The sequence below is a fragment of the Pelophylax lessonae genome (genome assembly GCF_965119305.1).
Source record: "Pelophylax lessonae genome assembly, chromosome: 5".
Lineage (NCBI taxonomy): Eukaryota > Metazoa > Chordata > Amphibia > Anura > Ranidae > Pelophylax > Pelophylax lessonae.
In genome coordinates this window covers 70,648,908-70,676,343 of record NC_138772.1, presented here as the reverse complement: position 1 = coordinate 70,676,343, position 27,436 = coordinate 70,648,908, and the positions used below count along the sequence as shown (strand labels likewise).

The 27,436-nt window shown below is 41.8% G+C and overlaps 1 protein-coding gene across 1 annotated transcript in view; it reads right to left on the bottom strand.

The window, feature by feature from the left end:
- The window catches only part of PLXDC2 (plexin domain containing 2), an 804,296-nt gene that overhangs the window by 69,694 nt on the left and 707,166 nt on the right, over positions 1-27,436 (bottom strand). The window contains exon 10 of the mRNA XM_082259441.1: positions 987-1,047. Coding sequence (XP_082115567.1) covers positions 987-1,047 — 61 coding nt within the window. The remainder of the gene's footprint in view (positions 1-986; positions 1,048-27,436) is intronic.

Below are 27,436 nucleotides of genomic sequence, written 5' to 3'. Positions count from 1 at the left end.
CAGTGGACGTGTAGAATTATAAATAGTTTCTCAGATAATACAGCTAATCAACAGCATATCAAATGTAGGGTGGCATCTCAGGTGCTAGAATGGTCAGGTGGGTTGATGCCCTCCTCCCATGTGCTTGTCTGCATAGTTCCCATGTTGACATCATTCAGCAAAGCTGGAGCCAATGGGATAAGATTTGGAAGTTTTTATTTGTCAGGTATATAGTTTTGTTTCCACTGACCTTCAAAGCAGGGAGGCAGCAACCCACTGGCCACCAATTTAAAAAGGAGCACTACACTGATTGCCAATTCAAAAGGGGCACAACAATGACCACCAGCGTAATAAAGAGTACTAAACTGACCACCAGTATCCAGTATCCAGTTGGATTGAGAGTTTGAGAGGCTACACTGACCCTTAATATAATGAAGGGGGGGGACTAAACTGACCACCAATGTAACAGGGAAGGACTACACCTACCATCAATGTAATGGGGGGAACTACACTGACTTCCATTGTAATAAAGAATGCAAGCAGCACTGACCACAAATGTAATGGGGGAACATAATGGAGGTGATGGACTACACTGGGCACTAACGTAATGGAGGGGCTACACTGACACCAATGTAAAGCAGAAAGAAGACACTCCACAGACCCCCAAAATAATTGAGGCGGGCTACACTGACTACCAACATAACTGGGGGAGGGGTGGGGGGCTACACTGAAAACCCATGTAATAGAGGGAGAGGGAAAACAAAGACCACCGTTGTAAAAGGGGACTACACTGAACACAAATAGGTGGGGGAATGAATACAATATAGCAGGGGGACTACACTGACCATCAATGTAATGAAGGAGGGAGAGAAGGGGACTACCTTGACAACAAATGTAGAGGAGGGAAGAGAACCACCAATATAACAGGAGGTACTACACTGATCAACTGCAGTGGTGTTGAATATGACTGTATACGGAAAATAAGAAGATTTTCCAGTTCATATTACCTCATCTGGGCATCCATTTTCTACCCAATCTTGCCGGTGACGATCAAATCCACTTGAACATCTGTAAAAAAAAAAGAAAAAAAGAAAAGACATGTAGGATGTGAAGCAGATACAGTATATGCTTGAATAAGTACATTGTTCTTGATTCATTTGCCTATAATAGCACGTATGGCATGCCAAAGCTACAAAATGAGTACATGTTGATTTAGCATGCCTTAAGCAGTATTTGACACATATTTTAGTGTCCTTTCACGTAGGCATCATCAGTTTAGTCACATTTTTTTTCTAAGAAAAAACTGATGAATATGGATTCAGTTTACATCAGTGTGCACATGCACCTTCAGTTCAGTTTACATCAGTTTGCTCTTAAAGTGGAACTTTGGACAAACAAGAAAAAAAAGGGTGAACTGGAAAGAATTTTAATGCAGAACAGACATGCTTTATCTCTTCTGAATTAAAGTTACCCATATATTCCATCTGTCCCTGATTTGGAGGGAATGTCCCTGATTTGGAACAAAGTCCCTCTGTCCCTCTGTCCCCATCATTTGTCCCTCATCTTGGTCTGATCTATAAAGTTGTAAATAAAATTCAATACTCATCTATTAAAAAGTGTTTCCCAGTGCTAAACCTTTCATCCAATTTCTAAACTTGTAAATTTTAAAAGCCAGTATAAAGAAATAATAGTGGTAAAAAAATAAAAAAAAATAAAAAAAAAAGCATTTCTGGGTTTACTAAATCATTTTTTTGTATAATTATCCTTTAAGGGAGGTGGGGCAAGGGGTGTGTCCTATGTCTACATACTTTTGCTAATAGGTGTCCCTCGTTCCTATCTCAAGAAGTTGGGAGGTATGAGACAGTACACAATTATTTTTGTTGCAAGTCCACTAAGAAGGCCACAATCACCTCAAGCGTGTGTTAAACAATGAATCCAGTAATACATTTAAAAGCCAAATTTCCTAAATTATCAATCTAACATACTTTCAAAGAACTGTGAAAAAGAGTTTTGAGTGAAAATTAGAATGAGACATGAGATTACATTTGTATATATAGGATCATTCTTGGGATAAAGGCAACAGTTACTGCAAAAAGAGCCCTGGGACACTCAGTAGAAGCCCCAATAAATGTGCCCTGGGTTTAGCAATGCTATTAACTGCATACACCGATCAGCCATTGCATTATGAACACTGACAGGCCATGTTTATAACATTGAATATCTTGTGACAATGGCATCTGAAAGTGGGTTGAATATACTAGGTAGCAATTGAACATGTTGTCATTGAAGTCGATATGTTGAAAACAGCAAAAATTAGAAATCATAAGAATTTGAGCAACTTTGACAAGGGCCAAATTGTAATGGCTAGACAGAGCAATTCCAAAACTGTAGCTCTTGTGGGATGTTCCCGGTATGCAGTGGTCAGGACCAATCAAGAGTGGTCCAAGGAGAAAAAAACTGGCGAACCAGCAACAGGGTCATGGGCAGCCAAGGCTCATTGATGCACGTGGGGAGCAAATGTAAGAGCTACTGTAGCTCAAATTGCTGAAAAAGTTAAGGATAGTTCTGATAGAAAGATGTCAGAACACACAGTGTATCTCAGTTTGTTGTTTATGAGGCTGCGTAGCTGCAGACCTGTTGGGAAGCCAATGTTGACCCATGTCTACAGCCAAAAGCACCTACAATAGGCAAGTGAGCATCAGAACTGGACCACAGAGCAATGGAAGAAGGGGGCCTGGTCTGATGAATCATGTTTTTTCTTTTACACCATGTGATTGGTTGGGTACATGTGTGTCACTTACATGGAGAAAAGATGGCACCAAGATACACTATGGGAAAAAGGCAAGCTGGTGGAGGCAGTGTGATGCTTTGTCTAGTGGAGTCCATACCTCGACGGCTCAGGGCAGTTTTGGCAAAAAGAGAACCTACTCAATATTAGGTGGGTGGCCATAGTGTTGTGGTGGGTGGTCACAATTGTATGGCTGATTGGTGTATGCCATAAGTCTAAAGGGAGGAAACAAATCCCCCATGATAAAGCTGAGGGTCCTGCAATGTTCTGAGATGCTTCGCTCCAGGTGAGATAATTATGCTGATTGGACTCCACAAATGGGTGCTAGCCCCACCTACCGTAGAACTCATATATAAAGAAAAAATGGCTGCAAACTATGGCTAGTTTTGAGTCCATTCATTGCAACATCCCAATAATAATCGACACAGGACAGTAGCAGGTATAGAAGGTTGACGCGTTTCACACAAATACGCTCTGCTTATTTATAACCAGGGCTTTTTTCTCATAAAATAGGTACAGGAACTCAACCACGACCCCCCAAAATCCTCCCCCCTACACACACACGCATCCTCCAAACTGCATCAAATAATGGGTGTGGTCACATTTCACTAAGAGAGGGAGGGTCTTAAAGGATCATTTAATACCAGGAGTGCATTGTGTACAGAGTGCAGAGTTTGGGGGTGTGCTGCATACAGAGTGCAGAGTTTAGCCTTCTTCCACAGCAGCTTACCTCTGCATCTCCCATCCACATTTCACTTTCACTCCTCTTCAGCTCTGACCTTTGCATGCAACCCCACCCCCTCCACTGCCCCCATCTTCTCCTCACCTCCTTAAAGGCTCCACCATATTCTACATGTCAGAGGTTTGTTGCCGTATTAAGCTGAAGCACTCAGTCTCTTGTACCTCCTTGCACACTGTAGTTGGCTCTGCCTCTTTCACTTTTAGGGAGATCATCCAGTGGGGGTGTTGGCATCTGCACTGCACCCCAGGAACCTGCATCCCTCCTGCACTCAGCTGTTAGGAGACAAGCTGTCATTTGTAAACACAGAGGCCTTCTGCGTTTACAAGTGATAGTGGTGAGTAGGGAGCAGAGGACCTGAACCAAAGGTGGAGGAACTGAGTTCCTCCAAGTTCCAGCTGAAAGCCCTGTTATAACCCAGGGATTAGGGATGATCGAACTTTTGAAAAGTTGGTTTCGACCAGAACACCCAAACTTCCCAAAAGTTCGGCCCGGATTTCAGAACCCCATTGAAATCAATGGGACCCGAACTTCTGTAATCAAAAAACACAATTTTGAAGCCCTAAAACCCAATAAATGACCCTAAAAAGTGCCTGGGGTTCTGGGTCATGCCCCAGGGACTATTAATCACACATAAAAAAGTTCTTAAAAATTGTCATTTTTGATAGAGAGCCAATTATTGAAAAAAAAAAAAGAGATTTTTTGATTTTTGACTTTGCATTTAGTGTCTGGGGGGTCTAAACAGTGTACCTGTGAAGTTTCAGCTCTGTATCATGTCCAGAACCAGAAAAAAAAAAGATTGTTTGTATTAGGTCACTTATAGAACAGGGATATGGCTTCGCTATTTTCACACCTTGCCGGTTTTGTAGCAAGCGTTTTTTTGGGCATTTTTGGGGGGTTATTGGAGGCAGGCATAACATCAGAACTTCTGTGTAGGGGTATATATACACACACACTTATATGTATATATACCCATACACATATATAGGTGTGAAAGTAGCAGAACATTATACTTGCGCTAATGAAATAATTAACACCAATATGGTTACGCTCCTATCACACCTATATATGTGTATGTGTAAAATACATATCAGTGTGTGTGTATATATACCCCTATACAGAAGTTCAGATGTTTTGCCTGCCTCCAAAGAACCCAAAAAAATGCCCAAAAAAACGCCAGCGCCAAAAAAAAACGCCCAGGTGTGTTTTTGCAGCAGGCATTTTTTTGGGGCATTTTTTTGGGGGTCTTTTGAGGCAGGCAAAACATCTGAACTTCTGTATAGGGGTATATACACACACACACTTATATGTATTTTACACATATATAGGTGTGATAGGAGCGTAACCATATTGGTGTTAATTATTTCATTAGCGCAAGTATAGTGTTCTGCTACTTTCACACCTATATATGTGTATGGGTATATATACATATAAGTTTGTGTGTGTGTATATATATACCCTTATACAGAAGTTCAGTTGTTTTGCCTGCCTCCAAAAAAATGCCCAAAAAAACGCCTGCGCCAAAAAAAAAAAAAAAACGCCCAGTTTTGTTATTGCAGGGGTTTTTTTGGGCATTTTTTTGGGTTCTTTGGAGGCAGGCATGACATCTCAACTTCTGTATAGGGGTATATATACACACACACAAGGACGTGGACCGCACAACGTGATATGTGACACCCATTGGAACGCAAGCCGGAATTACCTCCGCTTGCCACTCTGCATGGTTATTTTTGACTGTCACGGACACTACCACAGTGGGATCCTTGCGGGATCTGACTAAATCGGTAGCTTGCACACTTTTTATGGGAATAAATCGTTTTAAAAAACAATATTATACTATTTGGAGCCTTTTTATCTTTTTCCAATCTAACATCATGAGCTGCCCTATAGAATGGTAAGGAAGGAAACCACCATCGGCACAGGAGGATCTTAAAGGGGACTTGCCAACAAGAGAGATTGGTCTCAATACTGTAAGGTATATGAGACCCACTATATTTGTTAAGTCACCCATTTTATAAATTTCTGCACGGGAAGAAGGCACCCAGCACCTGCACTTTATCAGTCACTCATTGAATCCTTTTGAGCACCTGCACAGTTCCTAGGAAAGGAACAATCACTGAACATTATTGTTTTTTATGATCCTTTATGATTTTGCACTTTGTGGAGATGGACTTTTATTAATATATTTATGAATTGATTAATTTTGACATTTTGATTGGCACTATATTTTGCACATTTGCACTTATATTTGCGGATGGTATATAGTTTATGTACAAATATTGCATATAACTTTTATACGTATTTAGCAAGCGCTGTAGATAGTCCTAATATTAGGACTATTTTTCTTTTCACAATATTCCTCACACTACTGCTGCTGCTGTATTTTATGATTTGTCACTAAATTATAGATATTATTCATTTATTTTTACACATCTAAATACACAAAATCCTAGGTATGCTTTTCTCTAAGTGGTACTTTTTTACAATATATACACACACACTTATATGTATTTTACACATATATAGGTGTGATAGGAGCGTAACCATATTGGTGTTAATTATTTCATTAGTGCAAATATAGTGTTCTGCTACTTTCACACCTATATATGTGTATGGGTATATATACATATAAGTGTGTGTGTATATATACCCTTATACAGAAGTTCAGATGTTTTGCCTGCCTCCAAAAAAATGCCCAAAAAAACACCTGCGCCAAAAAAAAACCGCCCAGGTGTGTTATTGCAGGGTTTTTTTTGGGCATTTTTTTGGGTTCTTTGGAGGCAGGCATGACATCTCAACTTCTGTATAGGGGTATATATACACACACACTTATATGTATATATACCCATACACATATATAGGTGTGAAAGTAACAGAACACTATACTTGCGCTAATGAAATAATTAACACCAATATGGTTACGCTCCTATCACACCTATATATGTGTATGTGTAAAATACATATAAGTGTGTGTATATATACCCCTATACAGAAGTTCAGATGTTTTGCCTGCCTCCAAAGACCCCAAAAAAATGCCCAAAAAAACGCCTGCTGCAAAAACACACCTGGGCGTTTTTTTTTGGTGCTGCCGTTTTTTTGGGCATTTTTTAGGGTTCTTTGGAGGCAGGCAAAACATCTGAACTTCTGTATAGGGATATATATATATACACACACACTTATATGTATTTTACACATACACATATATAGGTGTGATAGGAGCGTAACCATATTGGTGTTAATTATTTAATTAGCGCAAGTATAGTTTTCTGCTCCTTTCACACCTATGTATGTGCAGGTGTATATATACAGACATGTGTGTGTATATATACCCCAATACACAAGTTTAGATGTCATGCCTGACTCCAAACTTGTCCTCAAAAAATCCCTATAAACGCCTGCAGCCAAAAAGCAGGCTGACCGGCGAGAAGCCATATTAGTGCACCGAATGTGACCTAAGAGAAACTATCTTTTCTCTATAGCGGTCACCCTGATATGGAAGGGTTTGGTCAGTCACTCTGCCATAGCAGTCAGTGTCAGTTCACCCTACACTACACTACGGTCACCCTGGCACTTAACACTTTCCCTACAGAAACTAAATTTTTGAATCTAACTAAAGTGGAAAATAGCGCCCTAACTACACTAGATATCCCTTTCCTCACACTAATAAATGCTAAATGATACTTTAAAGTAAAATTAACAGAACTGCTTCCACTCTCTTCCATGTCCCTGTATTACAATGCTAGGAATTTGGCGGGGGCTATCTTATATACTGGGGGGCGTATTCACTAATGATTGGCCTAGGGACCCCCTAGTCACTCCAATCACATTCCTAGCATTCTCCTGCCCCCTCAATTGGCTTTTACTAATGGTTCTGGTCCAATCACAGGCTTTTAAAGCCCATTTCCTGGCCCATTGCATTTTGGTCGGTTCTGGTTGCCGAATTCTGAACTTTTTCAGCAAAAATTGTCGGGGAATCGAGTGTGGAGATCCGCCTGCTTGTGTAAACACAAGCGGGCGGATCTCGTTAGTGACAGGCAGGGTCAGATTGCAGGGTTCAGCATAGCTGAACCTGCGATCTGTCACTGTGTCACTCAGTCACCTCCCCCCACACACGTTAGTAAGCACCAGGCATACATTAACCCCTCCCTCTCCAATAAAATTAACCCCTTCCTTGCCAGTGTCATTTTTACAGTAACAGTGCATATATATAGCACTGATTACTGCAGTAAAGTCACTGGTACCCCCAAAAGTGTCAAAAATGTCAGTCAAGGGTCCGATCTGTCCGCCGCAATGTCGCAGTCCCGCAAAAAAAATCGCAGATCGCCGCCATTACTCGTTAAAAAACATAGGTAGCAGAAAACAAATTGGCCAAAAATTTAAAAAAAAATTGATTTTTACATTTTTTTTTGGGGGGGGGGGGGGAATTTCATATAAAAAAATTTGAAAAATATTATTTTTTCAAAATTTACGTTTTTTTGTTTATAGAGCAAAAAGTAAAAATCGCACAGGTGATCAAATACCACCAAAAGAAAGCTCTGTTTGTGGGAAAAAAAGGACATAAATTTAGTTTGGGTATGGCATCAAACGACCACGCAATTTTCAGCTAAATTCGCACAGTGCTGAATCGCAAAAAGTGGCCTGGACGTAAGACAGCAAAATCCTCCGGTGGTAAAGTGGTTAAAAACATTTAAACCTGCTACTGTGTGGATTATTATTGGGGTGTTACAATAAATGAACTCAAGACTAGCCATAGTATACAGCCATATTTTCATTATATATGTCCATCAGCTGGTCTTTCTTTGCAAGAAAAGAAAAAAAAAAATGTCCATCTTTAAGAATGTCAGCATCTTCCTATTTTAAAAGAGTATATTGCTTTTCCATAAGACTAGAAATGTAAATTTCTGTTAACCACACTGCTGCAAAGTTGTTATTTTCTTTATATAGGAAGAGCATTTTAGTTCCCCAAAGGCTAATACACTGTATCAAAGAATATCATGTGCAGATAATTGTACTGATAAAGTGGAATAGTACATGAGCACAGCAGGGAGAACTATAGAAGCGTATATGAACTAATAAAACATCCATAACCGGATATGAGGTGCAGTGATACAAGGTAATATTTCCCAAGGTACCAGGCTAATATTCCAGAAAGCATATAACCTGTGATAATAAACTCAGACCTTTCAATTATATAGGAACAGGAGGATAAAGGCATTCACCATCCACCGAGCAATGTGAGATAAATCCTCAATTTTTATACATTGATCACGCAATACACCAGTGGGGACCAAGTGTATCCAAACCCAAGATCAAAAATGTTATATAATTGCAGCATACCAGTCCTTACATGGGGTAACTACATGATTATTTTCAGGCTTTTTCCCTTTAATTTCACCTTGCGATTTTACCAGTAACACACTTCCTGTCCTAGGGTGACAACCCCAGGACTGAAAGTGCATCTATGAAACAGCAATGTTGTCACCCTAGGACAGGAAGTATGTTAGGACTACAGAGCACCTTCCCCTCTCCTCTTCTCCATAACATGAAGAGTGTTCAGTAGTCCACATAGATAACTGGAAACATTGTAACTGAGTGGAACACAGGCAGAGAGCTCAGAAGTTTATCATCTTGCAAGATTCCTAGCAGGATTAAGGCCCCTTTCACACAGGTGGACCGTTCAGATCTGGCAGTCAGTTTTTTTGGTGGATCTGAATAGTAACCCCATGCATCTCTATGGGGCATCGGATGTCAGTGGAGACATGTCAGCTGACATCTGATCCGTCAAATCTGGACGGATGGAAACCCTATTTTCCATCTGTCCAGCGGATCGGATGGGATTGGATGAGAACGGACAGACAGTCCGTTCCCATCCGATTCCCCCATAGAGATGTATGGGGAACTGACAGCTGTGTCTCCGCACACAGCACGGAGAACAGCTATCATCCTCCTGCTGATCGATCCGCTGAGAAAAACCGTCTGACTAACTCCACGTGTAAAAGGGCCCTAACGGTAATTTTTTACACTTGTCAGACAGAGATAACATAACATTTTCAATGATATATTTGTAGCCTGGTCTACAAAACTGGCAGGGGAGGGGTAACATTAGGGACCTGACTGCCAATTTACTGTTTACAGTGCTGCTCTTGTTCATATTTGGGGAGAGGATTTTTGTGTTCGATCAGTGACAAAGATATATTTTGGGAGATTTAGTAAAAGTGAAGAGTGTAAAATCTGGTGCAGTGGGTATAGAAGCCAATCAGCTTCCAGGTTTTTGTTTTGTCAAAGCTTAAGGCCCCTTTCACACATGCGGACCGTTCATATCCGGCTGTCAGTTTTTCAGGTGGATCTGAACGGTCACCGCATGCATCTCTACGGGGCAGCGAATGTCAGCAGAGACATGTCCGCTGACATCCGATCCTGTCCATCAAATCCGGACAGATGGAAACCCTATTTTCCATCCGTCTGGCGGATCGGATGAGAACGGACAGGCGGTCCATTCTCATCCGATTCACCTATCGGGGACAGCGGGGATCTGACACCTCCGTCTCCGCACACAACACAGAGACAGAGCTGCCATCCGCCTGCTCAGCGGGGATCGGCAGATCGATCCCCCGCTGAGCAGAACGGCTCAGTCAACGGAACGGAGCAGTGTGAAAGGGGCCTAATTGAACAAGCTGAAGTTAGAAGCTGATTGACTGCCATGTACACCTGCACCAGATTTTGTGTGTACCAGTTTTAGTAAATCAACAACAAAGTTTTGTGGAATCCTTAGGTTCACAGCAATGCGTTTGTTAGTGCATTTCGCAGAAACGCACTACGGCCCATTAAAACATGGTTTCCTATGGGACATGGAACATCTATGCATTTTCCAGCTGCTGTGTTTTTTGAAAGGGTCAGGGACTTTTTTCCCGTATCAGATTGTGTTTTTTACATGTAATAGACTTCAATGGGCCCTCGCCAAAAACGGAAGGGTTGCATTTTTTATGGGTTTTTTTTTCTGTTCGGCAGCCAGCGTTTATCGTCATTGACGTTGGATCTACTTCGGGGGCCATTTTTTTGTTGTTTTTGTTTGTTTTTGAATAAAGGACTTTAAAAGCGGCTGTTTTTGATTACTTTGAACTTTTTTTTAGGCAAATGAGTAGGGGTACTATGGACCCCATACTCATTCACATAGGGTGGCGGGATCTAAGGGGCTTCCAAATTCCAATAAGTTACACCCTCCTGCACCCCACAACCACTAAGCCAGGGTTGTGGGGAAGAGGCCCTTATCCTTATCAACATAGGGACAAGGTGCTTTAGGGGGGGGCCCTACCCCAAAGAGCCCCCCATGTTGAGGGCATGTGGCCTGGCCGCTCGTCGTTCTCCCCCTTTCCTGGCCTGCCAGGCTGCATGCTCGGATAAGGGTCTGGTATGGATTTTGGAAGGACCCCATGCCATTTTTTTTTTTTTTTTTTAATGTGGTTACCCAGAAAATCCGTTTTAGACCTGGAGGGACTGGTATGGATTGAGGAGGGACCTTCACGCAGTTTTTAAAAAACAAAATTTAATGCCGGCATTCTTTTGTTTACTTTTAGCTGTCGTTGGGGAATCCCACTGACAGCTGATGAGTCATCGGTTGTTGACTGGTTGTTAAGGACGCCGGCGGCTGCCCACTCTCTAACCATGAGTTGCACCTATCCAAAGTAGCATCAAAGTTGTAACAAGTGTGAATGGAGCTTCACTGCTGCGACTTTGATACTACTTAAGTGCCAGGGAGTATAAAGTTGCATGAAAGTGTCATAAAAGTGGCATCAAAGTCACACCACATGAACAGAACTACTTTTCTATTAGCCACAAAAAAAAACGCAAATGCAAAATGCATCAAAAACACATGTTAAAAAATGCAAAACGCATTTCAAAATGCGCTGCAATTACACATCAACTGCAACCTGCCAAGATGTGAACCTAGTAGTGATAGACCGATATAGTTTTTTTTACAGCCGATACCGATATTTTGGTCATCTACAGGTACTGTGGTGGAGGGATCTGGGGGTCTAAAAGACCCCAAACCCCTCCTCTGCACTTAAGCATTCAAAATGCCGCATCGGTTGTGATTACAAGACAGCCAACTGTCGGCTATGGACACTGGTACCGGGGTGATGCCTCTAGCTGCAGGCATCACTCCGGTACAAGCACTTTCCCGAAATATCGGCAATATCGGTAACCTTGGGCAAAGTGCATATCGACCTCTTATCGGTAAATAAAAAGCTGATTCCAATATATTTGCCGATAATCGGTCGATCTCTAGAACCTAGTATGCATAGATATATTTTTTTTCATTAAATTTGGAGAAGCACATGAAACTCTTCTGATCTGCAGTATTCACCAGTCTTGTTTTTGGAAACAAAGTGCCCCCCCCCCCTTCTTTTTTTCAGGGTTAATGTCTTCTTTTTCCCTTCTGTGTAAAAACAAAAACTTGACAGAGGGTCTATCCCTTTCCTTCTCTTTCCAAAGTTGAAAAAATATTTTTGACTAGCGATACACTTTTATCTGACCATCTGAGAAGACCGCCCATGTCTTGATGATTACAATATCGTTTGTTAATTTTGACAAGTCTTCTGTTTCCCAGTACTGTCCTCTATTTAACAACATTATCCAGAAACGAGCACAGCACTTGACCTTATACTCACGATAGTACTTTCATTAATCAAGAACATACCAACTTCCTGCCAGAAATAAATTAAAGTGCAAATAAAAATTGCAGCCTCTGGACACAGAAGAATAAATCCCCTCTGTAAACAACAGAATTATTATTATGGATGTGTACGCCATTTCTACAATATGAGGAGCTGGTAACGGGAGTAAAGCTGTCAGTTTGATAAATGCACAAAATTAATTTTAGAAGAGTTTTGGAGATACAGGTCAAGTTCATTGACCAGCTTCTTGTAGGAATTTTCTGCTCTCATATCTCATCAGGATGCTGGCTTGATACTCTTGTGCTTTCTTATGTTAATCAACTTGATTTTGTACAGTTTGGTGTTCTGGACGACAGGGGATTTATCTTCCACCCATAAATCATTCCATCTTCTATAGATCGCTGTGTGAAATTCTGGAAACTCTATAGTTTTAGGCAAAGCTTTAGGTCTATTTCACTGTCCAAATCTCATTTGGATCTGGTTATTCATCACAAACTCTGCTTTGTCCTAAAGATTACCTGCCAAGATAAAGTTACTTAATGTAGATCTAAATCCAATTACTAGTAGACTCTAACAGAAGCTTTAATCGTGATGTCATTTTAATTAAATCTTTTTAAGTCTGCAGTGTTCATTAAACATGACATGCATACTTGCCAACTGTCCCTTTTTTCCTGGGACAGTCCCTGCCAATAGGAGCCTGCCCTAGGAAATTTATATTGTCCCTGGAAGCGCCTGTTAATCGGGCTGCCCATAAATGTTACGCAGAAGTAGTGCAGCTGAATGGGAGAATTATTCCAACTCTGCTACTGTGGCCTTAAGTTTGAAATTCCCTTTTTAATTTCCTGTAATTCTCTCTATATTGGAGTAGACTCTATAATCTGATAAGTAGGCGAGATAAATTATGCAGAGTGGGCGGGGCTTCAGGAAAGTGGGTGTGGTAATTGATAGCTGTGCTGCAAAGTGTCCCTGGAAATTTTTTTTAAATGTTGGCAACTATGGACATGGTGATCTGCCATGAAGGTCCTTGCTTACAGTAGACACTTCCTGTGTGATAGTGACAACGATGTCACAATTATGCGCCTGCATTGCAATCCAGTCATGTGTATTGCATTGCACAGGCACGGTCCGCAGTTCTTATTATCAGGAAGTCGACCCAGGCAAATAATGTGCATGCCAAGTGTTGAGTCTTCCATACTAGCCCTGTAGGACTTTAACTTCTATCTCAGGCACTAATACAGAGGTTTGTCTTTTACTTATATTACTTCCTGTCCTGCTGACATTCTGTGTGTTGTTGTTGGTGGAAAGTTACCCTCACTTTCTATCAGAGAAAACATTGTTAGCAGTAAAAACTGGTCAGGGGTTCTAACCCTTCCCTACTCTATCCCAAATTAAGAAATGAAAGTTTTGCTCAGACGACCCCTTTTATTCTTTGGATTTGCTCACACCACAATTTTAGCATTCTGAATGCGTTTTTGCATACACCTTTAGTAGTGATTGACCAATATAGTTTTTTCGTTGCCGATATCGATATTTTGGCCAATGCATATCGGTGTATCGATATTTTTGTACATTTAAAAAAAAATGTTTTTAATTTTTTTTTTGACAGGAACTTTTGTGGAGGAATCTGGGGGTCTAAAAGACCCCAAACCCCTCCTCTGCACTTAAAAGCATTCAGAACGCAAAGTTTGGTACATATACACAAGGTTCAACCTGCGCCAGTGAACGAGTCAAGTACATTCGATCTTATTAAAAAAGTTTCAACTGTGGCTGTAGGTAGTCTTTTTAGGAGGTATGCAGCCATGCAGGCTGGTTGCACGGGTCTCCTGGTGGGACGGGAGACCCGGGCGAGCCACGGAAGGCGACGGGTTGGGGGGGGGACGTCCCCTCCCACGTCCCCTCCCGCTCCTTGTAATGACAGCCGAGCGGCTTCTGAGCCGCATCGGTTGTCATTACATGACAGCCGACCGTCGGCTATGGACGCCGGTACCGGGGTGATGCCTTTAGCTGCAGGCATCACTCCGGTACAAGCACTTTCCAAAATATCGACAATATCGGTAACCTCCAGGGCCGATTCCGATATATATCTGGAAAAGTGCATATCGGCCCTCAATATATTGGCTTTGCCGATAATCGGTTGATTCCTAACCTTTAGTGCCTGTTCCCACCACAAAAACGCCTTCCAGGTCTGTTCCCGGATGCATCTTTCCATGCGCATTTTTAACGCTTTTTTGATGCATTCTAGTGTGTTTTGATGTGTTTTTGGTGCATTCCAGATGCTTTTTTTCCTTTTTTTATTTTCCAAACTATTTTTTTATTAAAAAGTAAAGAATGGGTTACAGCAGTCCAACAATAGAACTTACTTAGGGTGATACAATATCCAATATTAACAATATCAGAGTAACGGAGTATAAGAAAAAATTTAGAACATAAGTCAATGTATATGTGATTTGGCCTTAAAAAAATTATTGAGTAGGTCCAAGAATGACACGTACGTATGATATTGCATGGTATGCGGTGTGTTTCTTATGTCAACGCTTAGATGTCTTAGATAAGCAAACATCAGATTAATAGCATGAGGTTAATCTATTCATATTGCATGATGTTTGATTTGCTATCGGAGCTAATGACATATAAGCTTATCTTTTAGCAGACCTAATTCCTTCCCCAGGGTATAAAGGGTCAATGTTGTTTGGCATGTGACGTGAGGGTTTTGGGAACAAAGTGCATATGTATAAGTGCAAATGTTAGGGCAATCGGTTACTCATGCATATGTATAAATAAACAGCAGAAGGGTCCACATACCATAATTCTGTTTATTCTAAAATCAAAATAGATTAAAACATATCCACTCACATTTATTTAGGGATAAACAAGCATGGAAACCGAAACCAGAAGTTCACAACAGTGTGCGTCCCACTAGCCGGAAATTACGTCACCACCAGCGGTCACCTGGCACGTGGGGCGAAACACGTCAGTAAACCACAAGCAGTGACGTCAGTTCCAGCCGGTGAGATGCACACCATGCTGTGTGGACCTTTCTGCCATTTATTTATACATATGCACAGGGCTTTTTTTTCTCAGAGAAAAGGTGCAGGGGCTCACCTTCCACGCCCCAACCATGCCCAAACCCCGCCTCCAGCCACACCTTATTTAGAGGAGAGAAGTACTGCACACATCCCCCCAACTCTTCTCTGCACACACCCCCCCAGTTTTCCTCTCTGCACACATCTCCCCCTAGTTTTCCTCTCTGAACACCCCCCCCCAGTTTTACTATCTGCACACATCCCTCCCAGCTCTCCTCTCTGCACACATCCCCCCCCTCAGCTCTCCTCTCTGTACATATCCCCCCAGTTTTCTTCTCTGCACACATCCCCCCCAGTTCTCCTCTCTGCATGCATCCCCCAGTTCTACTGTATGCACACATCCCCCCCCCTCTTCAAAGTTAGCTCTGCACAAATCTTTCCCCAGCTCTCCACTTGGTACAAATCCCCCTCCCCTTTCACATTTCTCTCTACACAAATCCCCCCAGCTCTCCTCTCTGCTGACCCCCCTTTCACTGTTCTTTCTGCACAAATTCCTACCCGCTCTCCTATCAGCACATATTCCCCCTCCCCTCACACTTTTACAGTGCACTCCCCTATGCACAACTTCAGTCTCTGGAAATTCCTCATCTCTTCCACCGCCACTGGTCTCTATGGTATGCGCAGGCTTTGTTTTTGTTTTTTGTTTTTTGTTAATTCAGCACAGTCCAGAGAGCTCCGCCTACTGTAGCACAGAGCTTAGGAGGAGTTTCAAAGCAGAGACAGAAACCTATACAGCTGCAGTACTGGGAGAAGAAGCACTCAGGAGGGCTTGTGGGTAGCAGTCCTGGGTGCCCAGCGCTAACACAGAAGCCGGTAGAGGAAGTGAGCTGTGCAGGAAACTTCTTCTTCTGGCTTCTGTGTTACATGACAGGTTGGAAAGGAGAGGGCTGCCAGAGGTTCCGGTACACTGTTCCGGTGTTCTATCAGATCTCCCTACCCCATTAGAAATCCCTACCCTCGTCATTTCCAGTTCAGTGGATTCGTCATGCATCAGCTGTATGCATCAGTCCTAGTGCGCATGCGGGTCGGGCAGTTGGCAGGGAGATCTCTTATAACAAATATCCATCCGATCTCCATGCCCCACACTGCACCGACCCGACAATGGGACAATCCGATCTCCATGCCCCACACTGCTCCGACCCGACAATGGGACAATATGCCCACTGTCCATTTGATGGCTATGTCCCATCGTCGGGTCGCTGCAGTGTGGGGCAAGGAGATTGGATGGATATTTGTTATAAGAGATCTCTCTGGCCGCTGCCCGACCAGTTGCCGCACATGCGCACTAGGACGTGTGCCCGACCGTTGCGACAGTATAAAATTTCCCTACCTATTGCGCGCATGCGCACTAGGACGTGTGACGCAGCCATACAGCTGATGCATGACGAGTCCACAGCTGATCTGAACCGGAAATGATGAGGTATGGATTTCTGATGGTGTAGGGAGATCTGATAGAACACCGGCAAGTTCTGGCTGAAAAAAAGCCCTGCATATGCATGAGTATCCAATTTCACTAACACTGAGGAGCATGTTCTCAATGAATGAAAAGCATTCTATGATTGGTCTGCTGACCAACCCCCCCTCCCCCCACCAGAAGGTGCAGCAGGGCAGCCATTTGGCATGGGACTAGGAAGCTATTGGAGATTAATGGAGTAGCAGTGTCTACTTCAGTGATTTCCAGTTTCTAAAGGGATTCCAAAGGTATGGTATATACAGTACATTCATTAGCTCAAGGTGGATCAATGTGTATATTGGCTTAAGAATTATTTAAGTTAAGAATCTGGAATTATTCTTTAATTGCAGGTGCCCAGAGGTGAACTCCATTGCCAGTTTTTGTTTTTATTATGGTGACAGTTATGACAGCTACTCTCTTATTATACTGACTCTCCTTTCCTTGGAAATGTAAAATATGGCATTTAGACCTTTTAATATCAAAAATCCAAAACATCATCTTTAGAGGACTTTGCTACAAAAATAGATTCTTTTCGATTTCAATGCATGATTGAAAAGGCGAAAGTGATTAGTAAAGCATAAATGATTGATGCTCTTTCAGAAGAAAAGTCTTTGACATGGTGGACATAGCAGCAAAGAAGAGAGGGGAAGCAATCACAGAGGTGACCGACATCAGCCAGAATGTTCCTCCTAGTAATAGTTTCCTTTAAAGCAATCACCGAAGGATTGAGTAAGGTCAAAAGTCGTACATGTTTAGAGAGAATAAGACTGAGATGTGCATTTTTATAAAGAGGAAATCTTCATAAAGTTTATAGAAAGACTATTTGTCAGCTTACATCAGTGTTTAAAGTTGACTTGTTTAAAACATGAGGTTTGCAAAAAAGAAAAAAAATTGGCTTCGAAACGATTAAAGCTGAACTCCAAGAATTAAGCAAAATGTACTGTTGCAGTGGGACCCTCCACGGTGCAAGGGTTTAAGTATAACTAAAGGCAAAACTTTTTTGTTGCTATATATAGAGTGGAGAGGGAATTGCTGTCTGTGCTCCTGTTATGGAGAGTCACTCTCTCTATTTGTCCTGGTAACTGTTATCACTGAAAGTGAAGGTGAAAGAAAATCCCAAAATTTGAATTGTCCCCAGAACAAAAATGAAAAAGTATGAATCTTTCAATGGTCACAGTAGTTCTGGTGACAACCAGGAATTTCCCTTACTTTGGAGGGATTTCCACTCATTTCTTGTTGTGACTATGGGGCGGGAAGGGAAATATCCCCAATGGGACACAGATGGCAATGGAGAGTTATAACCCTCCCTTACTCTATCCAAAATAAAGAAAACGTTTCTTAACCACTTTAGCCCCACTCACTGTGCCTCTACTGCGGCACAGTGGCTCGTTCCCGTCCAGCAACGTAGACCTACGTCGCTGGACTCCTCCCCTTGTGGGGGGCATGTGCGCGCCGCTGGAGCCTCGCTCCCGCTGTATTCAGTCACAGCGGGAGTTGGGCCAGGGGAGGAGCGGTGGCGATCGCCGCTGCTCTTCCCCGATCGTCGGGGAATCGAGTCTGGAGATCCGCCCGCTTGTGTAAACAAAGCGGGCGGATCTCCTAAGTGACAGGCAGGGTCAGATTGCAGGGTTCAGCATAGCTGAACCTGCGATCTGTCCCTGTGTCACTCAGTCACCTCCCCCCACACACGTTAGTAAGCACCAGGCATACATTAACCCCTCCCTCTCCAATAAAATTAACCCCTTCCCTGCCAGTGTCATTTGTACAGTAACAGTGCATATGTATAGCACTGATTACTGTAGTAATGTCACTGGTACCCCCAAAAGTGTCAAAAATGTCAGTCAAGGGTCCGATCTGTCCGCCGCAATGTCGCAATCCCGCAAAAAAAAACGCAGATCGCCGCCATTACTCGTTAAAAAAAAAAAACACCAAAAATGACAGAAATCTTTCCCTTAGTTAGTTAACGCAATAACTTTTGCGCAAACAAATCAAAATACACTTATTGCGATTTTTTTTACCAAACATAGGTAGCAGAAAACAAATTGGCCAAAAATTTTAAAAAATTTAGATTTTTACATATTTTTTGGGGGGAATTTCATATAAAGAAAATGTGAAAAAAATTGTTATTTTTTCAAAATTTATGCTCTTTTTTTGTTTATAGCGCAAAAAGTAAAAATCTCACAGGTGATCAAATACCACCAAAAGAAAGCTCTGTTTGTGGGGAAAAAAGAACGTAAATTTCGTTTGGGTATGGTGTCGCACGACCGCGCAATTGTCAGTTAAATTTGCACAGTGCCGAATCGCAAAAAGTGGCCTGGACGCAAGACAGCAAAATCCTCCGGTGGTAAAGTGGTTAAAGTGGAACTGAACCTATCAATTCAAAAAACAGTTACATTCTAGGCATGCCGACAGTGCTAAAGGTCACATTTGCTTTGGCTCTCAACCAGACTGTCAAAACATCAAATGAACACAACTGATCACATGTGCAGCACCCTGGCAGTTACACATCAAACAGAGGCCAAGATGGCAGCTTCTTAAAAGAAAAGGATAGGGGGGGGGGTTTAGTTCCACTTTAACCACTTCTAGAACGAGACTTTTTCGGACACTTGTTGTATACAAGTTAAAACCATTTTTTTTGCTAGAAATTTACTTAGAACCCCCAAATATTATATATTTTTTTAGCAGAGATCCTAGAGAATAAAATGTTGCAATATTTGTTTATCACACCGTATTTGCGCAGGGGTCTTACAAATGCACTTTTTTGGAAACAATTCATTTTTTTTAAATTAAAAAATAAGAAACTAGTAAACTTAGCCCAATTTCTTCTATAATGTGAAAGATAATGTTACACCGAGTAAATAGATACCCAACATGTCATGCTTCAAAATTGCGCACGCTCGTGGAATGGCGACAAACATTGGTACTTAAAAATCCCCATAGGCGACACTTTACACATTTCTACAGGTTACCAGTTTAGAGTTATAGAGAAGGTCTAGAGACAGGGGCGTAACTACAGGGGTTGCAGGGGTTGCAATCGCTACCGGGCCCCATGCTCCAGGGGGCCCGGTAGCAAACCAGTGGGTGAACTTCTAGGATCTCAAAGGTCACACTTGCGACCGAGCCCTGGCATTTCACCACTGTGGGGAGGCCCCAAGATTGCAGGAAGGGGGCCCACTGCAGAACTTGTGAAAGGATCCTGATGCGGGACCATAATAAAAGGCCATGCAATGAGAGTAAAGAGCCCCAGGATTAGTGGGAAGAGCCCCGGGCTTGAAGGGAAGGGCCCCGGCCAGGGGTCTGGGGGGCCCTTCATGGTTTCTTGCATCGGGGCCCTGAAGGTTCTAGTTACGCCTCTGTCTAGAGATCAAATTATTGCTCTCGCTCCAACCAATGCGACGAGTCAGGGGCCATCTTGCCCTCACTCGACTTCCTGCCTGAGAGGAGAGTGGACTGGAACGTTTTCCCCGCTGCCGCCAGGACCGGTATGTCGAAAACAACTGGGAAGCGGCTGGAGGGGGCACCTCTCCCGCCACCCATAAGGGTGATCCCACGGCGAATCCGTGTTAAAGGGGACCGCCCGCCGTTTAAAAAAATCCTGGGGTTATGGCAGCTATCTGTTGCCATAATCCCGGTATTTAACGTCAAAGTACCGATGTAAATACATGGTGGGCAGTCCATAAGTGGTTAAGTTTAAGGCTACTTTAAATGCTTTATACTAGACTAGCTATATAAGGGAAGGGGCGAGGGTAGTAGTGACATCACCAACCTAATATAGCCTTGGCCATAGTTGGTCAGTGACCATATTTGGGCTGGGATGTCACTGCATATGTGGCCTAGTGAGGTAATGGGTAATGGGTGCCAGCATGTTTCCTTAGAATCCTAGGTACAGTGGGTATAGAAAAGAATCATCCCTCTTTGAAAATAATCACATTTTTTGCTTTGCAGCCTGAAATAAAGACAGACAAATATTTTGTTTTATCCAGCTGTATTTACTAGTGCAACTTATAACATCCAAGTGAAAGATATTACACCAGCATGTCAGAGGAAAAAAAAAAAAAAAACCAGAATAACTGAGTTGTCAGTATTTTGCTGGACCACCTTTTGCTTTAATTACAGCCTTTATTTTCTTTACTAACTTTGCATATCTACACTTTGCAATATTTGTCCACTCTTCTTTGCAGAACCTCTCAAGTTCAGTTACTTTTGATGGTGACCATTTGTGGACTGCAGTCTTCAAGTCATTCCACAGATTTTCAATGGGGTTTAGGTCTGGGCTGTGACTAGGCCATGCCAGGGCATTCACCTTTTTCTCCTTCAACCACTGTGTGCTCATTTTTGCTGCGTGCTTTGGGTCATTGTCACATTGGAGGGTAAACCTTCCTCCCATTGACATCTTTCTAGCAGAGGGCAGCAGATATTCCAGAGATTTTTCAAGAATTTGTAAATGCATAAAGCAGCATTGGAAATGTTTTTTTGCCCCATCCATTTTTCTTCTATCCTGACAAGCAAAATGTGGTCCAACAAAATACTGACAAAAGGGGGGTGATCCTTTTTCCAACTCAGTGATTATGTTTTTGTTGCACTGCTAAATACAGCTGGATAAAACAAAAACTGTGTATGTCTTTATTTCAGGCTGCAAAGCAACAAAATGTGACCATTTAAAAGAGAGGTGGTTCTTTTCCCTACCCAATGTAAGTGGGAAGCTGTCATATATACTGTAGGAGTATTAAAAATACAATTCTAATTACAATTCTAAATATGATTCTCCGAAACCTGCTGAACAGGAAAAAGTTTTGGCGTTCATCCAAATGCACAAACAGGCAAAGTTTGGTTGAACCTAGGCTCAGACCAAACCATCAGCTCCTCCCCAGTTGTCACCAAGAGACAGGGAGTGTATTACTGGCAGGAAAGGAAGCAAGAACCTCACATAAGAAAACGAATGCAGCCACCCCATCTAAGGACTGGTAAGTAGGGATGATTGAATGGTTCGGGTCGACCATCGGTTCGACCATTTGCTGAAAAAGTTCGGAATTCGGCAACCAGAACCGACCAAAATGCAATGGGACAGGAACTGGGCTTTAAAAGCCCGTGATTGGACCAGAACCATCAGTAAAAGCCAATTGAGGGGGCAGAAGAATACTAGGAATGTGATTGGAGTGACTAGGGGGTCCAGAGGCCAATCATTAGTGAATACGCCCCCCAGTATATAAGATAGCCCCGCCAAATCTCTACCATTTTAATACAGGGCTGTGGAAGAGAGTGGAAGAAGTTCTGTTACTTCTGCTCTAAAAGTGACATTTAGCAATTATTAGTGTGAGGAAAGGGATATCTAGTGTAGTTAGGGTGCTATTTTCCACTATAGTTAGATTTAATAATCTAGTTTCTGTAGGGAAAGTGTTAAGTGTAAGCGGACCGTAGTGTAGTGTAGGGTTAACTGACTCTGACTGCTATGGCAGGGTGACAAAACCCTTCCATTTCAGGGTGACCGCTATAGAGAAAAGATCGTTTCTCTTAGAACACTTATAGAACCGGATAGTGGCTTCGCCCCTGTCACCCTGCTTTTTGTTGCAGGCGTTTATAGGGCTTTTTTGAGGACATGTTTGGAGTCAGGCATGACATCTGAACTTCTGTGTAGGGGTATATATACACACACACACACACATGTATGTATATATACACATACACATATATAGGTGTGAAAGTAGCAGAACACTATGCTTGCGCTAATGAAATAATTAACACCCATATGGCTTCTCTGCTATAACACCTATATATGTGTATGTGTATAAATACATATAAGTGTGTGTGTGTATATATACCCCTATACAGAAGTTCAGATGTTTTGCCTGCCTCCAAAGACCCCAAAAAAATGCCCAAAAAAATGCCTGCTGCAGAAACACACCTGGGCGTTTTTGTAGCTGGCGTTTTTTTGGGCATTTTTTGGGCGTCTTTGGAGGCAGGCATAACATCTGAACTTCTGTATAGGGGTATATATACACACACACTTATATGTATTTATACACATACACATATATAGGTGTTATAGCAGAGAAGCCATATGGGTGTTAATTATTTAATTAGCGCAAGCATAGTGTTCTGCTACTTTCATACCTATATATGTGTATGTGTATATATACATACATGTGTGGGTGTATATATACCCCTACACAGAAGTTCAGATGTTATGCCTTCCTCCAAAGATGCCCAAAAAATGCCCAAAAAAACGCCAGCTACAAAAACGCCCAGGTGTGTTTTTGCAGCAGGTGTTTTTTTTGGACATTTTTTTGGGGTCTTTGGAGGCAGGCAAAACATCTGAAATTCTGTATAGGGGTATATATACACACACACTTATATGTATTTGTACACATACACATATATAGGTGTTATAGCAGAGAAGCCATATGGGTGTTAATTATTTCATTAGCGCAAGCATAGTGTTCTGCTACTTTCACACCTATATATGTGTATGTGTATATATACATACATGTGTGTGTGTATACCCCTACACAGAAGTTCAGATGTTATGCCTGTCTCCAAAGACGCCCAAAAAAACGCCAGCTACAAAAACGCCCAGGTGTGTTTTTGCAGCAAGCGTTTTTTTTGGGCATTTTTTGGGGGTCTTTGGAGGCAGGCAAAACATCTGAAATTTTGTATAGGGGTATATATACACACACTACTAAACCGGCAAGGTGTGAAAATAGCGGAGCCACTATCCTGTTCTATATTAATTCTAATACAAACAAACGTTTTTTTTCTGGCTCTGGACATGCTACAGAGCTGAAACTTCACAGGTACACTTTTTAGACACCACAGACACTAAATCCAAAGAAATCTCTTTTTTTTTTTCAATATTTTTTTCAATAATTGGCTCCCTGGGGCATGACCCAGAACCCTAGGCACTTTTTAGGGGCATTTATTGGGTTTTAGGGCTTCTAAATGGTGTTTTTTGATTACCGAAGTTCGGGTCCCATTGATTTCAATGGGGTTCTGAAATCCAGACCGAACTTTCGGGAAGTTCGGGTGTTCTGGTCAAACTGAACTTTTGAAAAGTCTACTGGTACACTGCAATATATTACATTTGTATTTTTCGGTTTAGATACACTTTAAAGAATATGCCAGCCCAGAATTTCATATTCCTGATCTGTGCCTGCTGTACTTATTGTACCATGTACTTGTATGAAAAAAGTTATCCTGTTCTCTTTGTATTGCTTTCTTTGTGTAAAATATCTGGTGTTCCTACCAGTCCCTATTTTCTGTCCAAAAACCTGACCACACTAGGCATGAGAGCACAGAATGGTCAGTTTTATGGCTGTGCTGGGAACTCAGCCTGCTCTCCTCCAATGATCAGACATGTGCTGACAAACTCCCCCTACATAGCCATTCACTGGGAAGATAATTGTGCTGCTGTTTCTCCTCTCCCAGCTCTCTGAGCTCCTTATGAAGCTGAGAACAGAGGGAATGGATCACTTATAACAGTTTTTTATTAGTATGTACAAATGTTTTGTCTTTCATTTCTATTTTAAACTGAATGGGTTGTCTTACAAGGTGATCATTTACATATACTTTAATGCCTCTTGCACACAGAAACCTAAAAATGCCAAATTTTTAGGCATTCTGGCAATTGTTTTTTTTTTTTACTGATGTAAACGCAGCACATTCTTTTATTGGACCTGTACTCACATAATGGTAAACTTGCACTGCATATGGATCAGTAAACAAATCTGTATTGCTGGACAGTATTTTATAAATGTCCGCACACCTATGTAAATCATTTTTATGCACATTCCTGTACAAGAGAATCGGCGCATTTACTATACAGCCCATCCTTGTGTTTTTATGCAGGAATTTTTCTTGTCAGGAATCTGATACCGTGTGCAAGTACCTTATCCCTAGTAGAGAAAGTTAGATTAGCAGGCTGATTGTGCTATCTGGCAGGGCTGTGTATATAGTAGGACTGCATGGACAGAAATACAAATCTATTAGCAGATATTCATGTAATTCAGCTGAGTGTTTCTTGCTTTTCTCTGGTTCTGCTTTAAGGCCCCTTTCACTCTTGCGTGACTTGTCCTGTGACTTGGGACTGCAAAGTCTCATGACAAGTCATACGCCATGATTTCCAATGAGTACCGTTCATATCTTTGCGACTTCAAGTCGTAACTACTTCAAAGTAGTCTCTGTACTACTTTGGGCTTGTTTAAACGGGTGTTGAGGTCCATAGACATAGGCATTGCTTCAAGTCCAGTCAAAATCGCAGAAAATTAGCAAAAAAATTGCGTCAAAATGGTTGGAAAATCGCACGACTTTTAGGTCGTATAAGTGTAAAAGGGGTCTAAAGCGAAACTAAAGTCCTGTAAAAAATTGCGAGCAGGCAGACTTTTATTGCAGAAGAGGCACGCACTGGGGTTCATTTACTAAAGGCGCAAATAGATTGTGCACTTTGCGAAGTGCAGTTGCTCCAAAGCTTAGTAAATGAGGTAAAGTTTCACTTTGCAAAGAATACCCAATCACATGCAAGGGAAATTAAAAAAACAGCATTTTTGCTTGCACATGATTGGATGATGGAAGTCAGCAGAGCGTCTGCTCATTTACTAAGCTCTGGAGAAACTGCACTTGCAAAGTGCACCGTCTATTTGCCTTTAGTAAATCAACCCCCTCTGTCTCTTCTGTCCCTACCTGCCTGCTCACCGTCTCCTCCAGCACTGTAAACTGAACTACACATGCTTAGCTCAGCTTACAGTGCTAGGCTGATGTTCTATCACAGGGGTCTCCAAACTGTGGCCCTCCAGTTGTTCAGGAACTACAATTTCCTACTACAAATAATAAACGACAATTATTTTATTATGCAACAATATTTATGCCTATGCTGCGATGAATATGAAATTATATTTTTATACCTATTTATTGATTGTGGATTAGCTCATTATATATAACAATTTTAAGTGTTAGGATGACAAGTGATTATTTTATTATGCGATAATATTTATGCCTATACTGCGATCAATATGTAATTATATTTTTATACCTATTTATTGATTGTGGATTAGCTCATTCTATATAATAATTTGATGTCTGTCATTCGATTGTATCATTAAATCAATTTTTTCTACCATGTAACAAAAGTATTAACATGCATATTTTGTGTGTGGCATCATCTAAAGTCCCATGACCCATGTATTTTCCATTGAACTACAATTCCCATAATGCCTAGTCATGTCTGTGAATGTCAGAGTTTTACAATGCCTCATGGGACGTGTAGTTCGGCAACAGCTGGAGGGCCATATTTTGGAGATCCCTGGTCTATCAGATTACCGCTACCTGTCAGATCGTGTAACGGAAGTGACCTTCCAACCAAAAATAATTACTGCGCATGCACTCTGCGCTCCAACATGAGTTCAACAGCGCTATGCGTTCCAAACACTTCATGATCTGACGGGTAGCGGTAATCTGAAATTTTTGCAATAAAGTAAGTGTATTTAAAAAAATATATAGTATATTAATATCTGTGATGCTGTTTGGATGTTTAAATTTGAAAGCATAAAGGTTTAGCACTGAGCAGTGCGGGGCATACCAACATGGCCTCCACCACCTTCCTACTGCTGGCGTCCAGCTTCTTTCAAAATGTAACATCAAAACAGCATCACAGATATCGTCAGTGTGACGAAACGCGTAGGGCGGAGTCAAGCGTCATACCGTCACTTCTGGTTTGTCCATAGAACACATCGGCTCCCGGACTTCCTGACACCGTGAGAGGAGGATTTTCTACTATTTCAATGTAAGTGTCTACGTTTTCAAAAATTATTTATAACTGTACTACACTATGGAGGATCTTCTTTACCATTGAGGGGCAAACACCACTATAAAGAGAAGTAGGAAGGAGTGGAGCCAACTAGCGGGGTTTCGGAAGGATCCCAGAGGGCACTCTGATACCTGTCTGTGGGAGCAGAGGCACTTTCTTATTGGAGGCTGATTCCCCCTGTAGGGGGTCCGAGATCTGGTAAGTGCGTTACCAGAAGGGGCCACGGAATAAATCACGGGGATCCAGGCACAAGCAAAGAGAATTCCACAACTGCATGGCACCACCCTAATGAACTGCATGGCACTTTCATTATCCAGCAGCCACTTAGCACCTTGTCATGAATGGACTTAAGCCATAGTGTGAATTACCAATGTCACTCCCCATAGTAGGGGTTTTTCATTGTGTATTTTCCTCATTTATTATTTTTTGGTAATTGCACACAGCATAGTGCACCTCTATGGCACATGCATGTTAATCCATGCATACAAGCACAACAGTCACTTTAATATTGTATGTTTGCACCTAATTTTTGCACATTTTATATTGTTTAATATTCCATCATTTGCAAATAGCACTGTTTACACTGAGTATTCTAGCTTATATTTTGAATTAATTTATTGTATATTTATTGATACCCATGATATGTTATGCAAATCAACTTATATAGCCATGGCAACATATATCCAGTTTATGCTGTGCTAATCAACTTATGTAACCAAGGCAGCGCCATTACTCACCCGCCTAACCAGCACCACCTAACACAAATCAGAACCCCACATACCAGTGGGGATTCATGTTGAGGGCAGCAGCTTAAACATTTACTACCACTTATATTATTCAGTTTTTTCTTTCATACACTACTTAAATTACCTTTAATAAGGCAGCACCAACACTCACTTGCACACCTAACACCATCTAATACA